This window comes from Sphaeroforma arctica, assembly GCF_001186125.1.
Source record: "Sphaeroforma arctica JP610 unplaced genomic scaffold supercont1.2768, whole genome shotgun sequence".
NCBI lineage: Eukaryota > Ichthyosporea > Ichthyophonida > Sphaeroforma > Sphaeroforma arctica.
This window is the reverse complement of record NW_014037790.1, coordinates 1-4,986: the sequence shown is the minus strand read 5'-3', so window position 1 is coordinate 4,986 and position 4,986 is coordinate 1. Positions and strand designations below refer to the sequence as shown.

The 4,986-nt window shown below is 43.8% G+C and overlaps 1 protein-coding gene across 2 annotated transcripts; it reads right to left on the bottom strand.

The window, feature by feature from the left end:
• Positions 1–52: 52 nt before the first annotated feature.
• SARC_12970 lies at positions 53–4,638 on the bottom strand. 2 transcript variants are annotated; one of them, XM_014292913.1, is made up of 6 exons: positions 4,557–4,638; positions 4,149–4,246; positions 2,923–3,110; positions 2,182–2,301; positions 1,639–1,774; positions 53–915 (listed from the first exon to the last, which is right to left on the bottom strand). In XM_014292913.1, the coding sequence occupies exons 1-6, from the start codon at positions 4,630–4,632 to the stop codon at positions 727–729; spliced, it is 807 nt and encodes a 268-aa protein (XP_014148388.1). In that variant the 5' UTR covers positions 4,633–4,638; the 3' UTR covers positions 53–726. The 2 variants fall into 2 exon arrangements, with proteins under 2 accessions (XP_014148388.1, XP_014148387.1); XM_014292912.1 differs by lacking the exon at positions 2,182–2,301.
• Between the last annotated feature and the right edge of the window lie 348 nt (positions 4,639–4,986).

Below are 4,986 nucleotides of genomic sequence, written 5' to 3'. Positions count from 1 at the left end.
TATATATATATATATATATATATATACATATTAACACACTGTTATAGAATGCATTCATTCAAACAAGATACCTATTTATTCAATATGGGATCTCGTTCGCGACTTTCGCCCACAAGTGCGAAGGATCGTATTGCAGATAGACATTGCCAGAGTATCTAGACAAGAATATGATGCAATTATTATCTGTAAGTAGTGACATGTACAAAAGTGTATCAGATATGTAGCAGTTGCTATAGCAGCTTATTCAAAGAGGTTTTACAGCACAGTACGATACCCAACGAGGACGGTCTCGTGGCTCTAACGAACTGAAGAGAGAACCTTAATCATTCTCCGACTCAATGGCAATACATAAGTCAGGATATATATACATTCGCCACGCTACTAGCGTATCACCACTTCAGGAATCACGGCAGTAATACGGCTTAGCTAATTTAATCCAGGGTATCTCTCAATGATCAATGGGCTTGGAATGGGTTAAGCGGATACCCACTCCATTGATTGCGAACTATATACATCGCAGCTCTGATACTTGAGCTCTGGATTCAACTTCATCCGATGCCAGGCCACAGAAGATTAAAGCGAATCACATCAGATTGAGTTATTCGCATATTGTTCCGTATCGGGATGTGCATCCGTGTACGTGTGTTGATCTTCGTAACCAATTTCCTGTGCACACCAATTCTCGCCCGCGTGGTCTAGATTAATACATTTGATGTATATTACTTATTACGGAGGTTTGAGCAACTTTATCATATTCTCGTATACCAGGAAAGTCACGGCATTCACAGGGAAAGCACGCAACAGACATTGAGCTCCCCCTCGGTAGAGTCCCCTGAATCCCTCCTTTTTTAATATATTGCGCATGCACTCCATCACGCCCGGGCTTCGGCCGTTCTGCGTTGCCATGGCTTGTATCTAAAAGTTACAAATTGGTATTCATGTATTAATATCGCGCGATACTTTTGATAGTATGGGTTGATATGTGGTGTCCGTCCGCGGTGTTTATATGACGCGTGAGAATATATTGTAGTGCTTACCTGGCGTACTTTGGAGAATTGCAGAAATGAAGAAGTGGGAGGAATATATTATAATTCTCACTTGGCGTACATACGAGAAATGCAGAAATGAAGTATAATATACACCGTAGAATGGCTTGTTTTCTGTATTTATTACGCACTCTAACTGCGAAAATCAAAAAGATTGTGAATGGAATTAATGAACATAGTCTACCAAATACAATCAAATTGAACCTGTATTGTTAAAGTCTGGACATGACAACCCTACTATAGTCTATGTAGTCAACCAAATCACGCAGCCATAACCTGCACGGACAGAAGCTCGCACTACCAAGACACACAGACTCGCACATACATGCCCCAAGAACAACTCACACGAACAGACAACACATACGCAGCAGGCACACAGATCAAAGCCATGCCACGCGAAGGGACACATACGGACAGCAACCAGACACGACCACACATGAACCACAAGGAGATCAATACACTTGATCCACACACAAAGTAGAACATATGACCGACATGCCCTCAATAACTCACACCTCACATGCTTGGTATGCGCACACCGTAGAGTTTTCGCAACATTCTGGAGCGCATGATCCGTGGTGCAACCGCGTACCTGAGTTTTAACACGGTCAATTGGTATGATCGAGCCCCAACTGGCCATCCCGGCCAAACCGCCTGCTACAAAGGTTGCCGTATGCTCATTGATCTGCAACCGTGTGATCATCAAGTGTTTGCTCTCTTCGTAGGTGCTGTATACACAAATCATCGAGACATCGAGAAGAGTTTGAATCAGGCGGAAGCACGATCACAGCTTGTCCCGAAGCAAACTGATAGGTATTGGTCCTGTACAGCAGGCATGCCGATATTTCAGGACCAACACGCAAGGTCTGACACAATTCAATAGGTCACATAATAAATATAAGCAGAGAGATATCGACAAAACCTCTACTACGGAATGGATGTTTAGAGCTTGACTCATAAATGCGAATAGAGTAATTAGTATACACAAAGGGCCCATGTACACGACCAATGCCAGGGCACACAAAGAATATCAGGACGAGTTCGGAGAATATACTTGCGTCGAATAACGTCCATGTGCCGAGCGGACAAGCGTGTGCACTCATAAAGCAAGGCCGAATGCACACTGCGCACTTACAAAAAATACGCTAATGTGCTCGGCGTGTCTCGAGCCACACATGCGGTGTAACCACGGTACAGTCCACGCACTCCGTCACGGCGGACAACGGCCCGTATGCAAGAAAACATGCTAGTATACCTAGACAGGGACGAAGCGTACAAGTCAAGGCTGTAAGCAAACGCTGTTACGGGCTACAGGCTAGCTACCAGGGTTCAAGCAAGGAATAGTATCTCACCACTCGAACCGAGTGTTTCCTGAGACAATGGTGTGCATATGTGGCAGACAAGCCCGGATGTACGGTGGCTCTACATGCAGAAAGGAGGAACAGTTCGGAAAAACGTAGCGGCAGATGGTATAGTTCAGGGTTTAGCTTAAACCCTAAAGGCCCCAAGAGATGCAGGTGTAGAGCGTGCCAAAATTTTAACCTCTTCAACCACTGCAAGCAAGCCTCTCTAGACTTGATCACCAAACTGGGAGTGTAGTGTAGTGCGACTGTCGACAACGAAGGGTTCTACACCAGGAGAATCGCCGGTGCGGTGAGTACCACGGTAGATAAAACCAGATAGCAAACGTATATGAGCACATACAATGTAAAGGACTACTCGAACACTCCCCAATATGATCCAGTAGTAACCGTGTTACACCAGACCTGCGGATGCACCGCGAACCGTCGTGGCCTCGCCCTAGATTAGATTGTTATATAATCACACACAACCAGATCCCAACGATCCATATCTGTACACCAATTTCCGACCGTACCTGCGGGCACTTCCCACGCCACGATCCAGCTGCATCTGTATCTTGATCAAATCTGTGGGTGTGGTAATGACCGTGGTAGCGACACCCGATGCCAGTCCAGAAATAAGCACTGCGGACTGGGAGTCTGTGCCTGGACGGTGGCGGTGGATGCTGCTCTTGGTAGCCTCGTACGAGGCGAAACAAACAGCCTGAAATAAATGTGGTGGAGGGTGTACTTTATATTTTGATGTGCAAGAGATTAACATGAAAATGGTAGGGCTGTGCGCCTGATGCCCGATGATTCTGGATTCTACGGTTTGCGAGTCTAAGCCAAGCATTCTACGATGCAAATTCATGTTCTGGATTGCAAGTTTCAAATGGCTAGATGCGTACGAGCCAGTGATTCGCCCTGGATTTGAGGCTCACAGTCAACTTCAATACAATCATGCAGATCACGCGGTCGTCGAATCCGTGCCCACAAGATAGAATGACCAATGGGTGTTGTGACAAAGTGTAATACAATACGCCCGGTCTAAGTGACACAGAGGAAGTGGAGAAGAATGGGTAATGGCATTCAATTATATATACGTGTATTGGGGAGAGATACAAGCCCGGCTTAGAAGAGGCTTCAATCGAACGGTTACAGTGTGATATGATTCTAATGCTTCAAGTGAAACTGAAGGATTATGAAAGAATATTCTCGTACATGACATCTGATATATTTAATAGCGAATGCATTATTTGCACACTACGCCTTAAACTACATTGTATGCGGAGCTAGGTCTGGTTCGTAGTCGATCTATTTATTATATAGGAAAGTATAACGCACAGCCTGTTATATGAAGTGTCCATAATGCGCGTATCACGAGGAGGCGAACATTGATACAACGAGTAAATCCGGAGACACTTCCAACTTGATTCCCGTACAGGGATCATGTAAGAATACTCCAGAGATGTATCTAATCAACCAGACACAATGGTCTATCACCTGGTATTATAATATGGCTTGGTGACATTGTTGAAGTACCTGAATGGTCTATCACTTGGTATTATAATATGACTTGGTGACGTTGTTGAAAAATCTGAATGGCCTATCACTTGTTATTATAATATGGCTTGGTGACGTTGTTGAAGTACCTGAATGGTCTATCACTTGGTATTATAATGTGGCTTGGTGACGTTGTTGAACTACCTGAATGGTCTATCACCTGGTATTATAATATGACTTGGTAACGTTGTTGAAGTACCTGGTATACAGCCACGCCACTGAGCGGCGCACTGAGGCCCTTCCATAAGGCGCGCACCCCCTCACCGTTGACTGTGGAGGTGAGGCAGTGCCAAGAACCTACGCAATACAAACCAGATGTGATATGATTGTGCATTCAGTCAATGTTTTCGAGTTGTTCGTATATGTTTTGGATGATAGTAAGACACCTACCTATAGCGAGGGACAGATGCCTACGTATAATGAACATGCAGACACCGCCTCGGATGCGCTCCTTCAGCACAGCAAAGCGCCAACTTTCACTAACGACAGCTCTTGAGATGGGCACACAATACTCCTTTGGAACAGTGTAATAAAACACACAGTCAATACATCGAAAACCTACATGAAAATGCCAGAGTTTCAAAAACACGCAGTAGAGCTTGTATACCTGCATATGGTGAGTGCTGTGCTTGCATTCGCGTTTTCAACACTTCAAACGGCTGTCCTATTGTGATACCAACCATTCCACCTGTATTTGAAAAAAGCGGCATGTTACGGGTAAAACACTAAGTATGCACGAAGACTCTAGACAACTTAAACTTGGAAAAGCCATGAAAATCGGTTTACAACAGTAAGTCAAAACGTACTAAAGGCTAAGCCAGATCAATGTTAGTCCAAATAAACATATGGACAGACACAGGTCAATCTCACCAAAATACAAAATATATATGAATAGACATATGGATATACAAAGATATTCTCATGAATCAATACCAGTATAAACAATGTATAATAATAATAAAAATACGGGAACAAAAAAATTGCGTAAAAGTATATGTCAAATTCTATGAATACATAGGCAAATGTATATATTAGGA

Excerpts from the sequence above, each read along its gene's own strand:
- SARC_12970 (XM_014292913.1), bottom strand. The coding sequence starts at position 4,632 with ATGGTTGGTATCACAATAGGACAGCCGTTTGAAGTGTTGAAAACGCGA. Across the intron at positions 3,111-4,148 it reads GTGGCGTGGCTGTATACCAG|GCTGTTTGTTTCGCCTCGTA; the intron begins GTACTTCAACAA and ends CATTTATTTCAG. Across the intron at positions 2,302-2,922 it reads GGCGTGGGAAGTGCCCGCAG|GTATACTAGCATGTTTTCTT; the intron begins GTACGGTCGGAA and ends GTCCCTGTCTAG.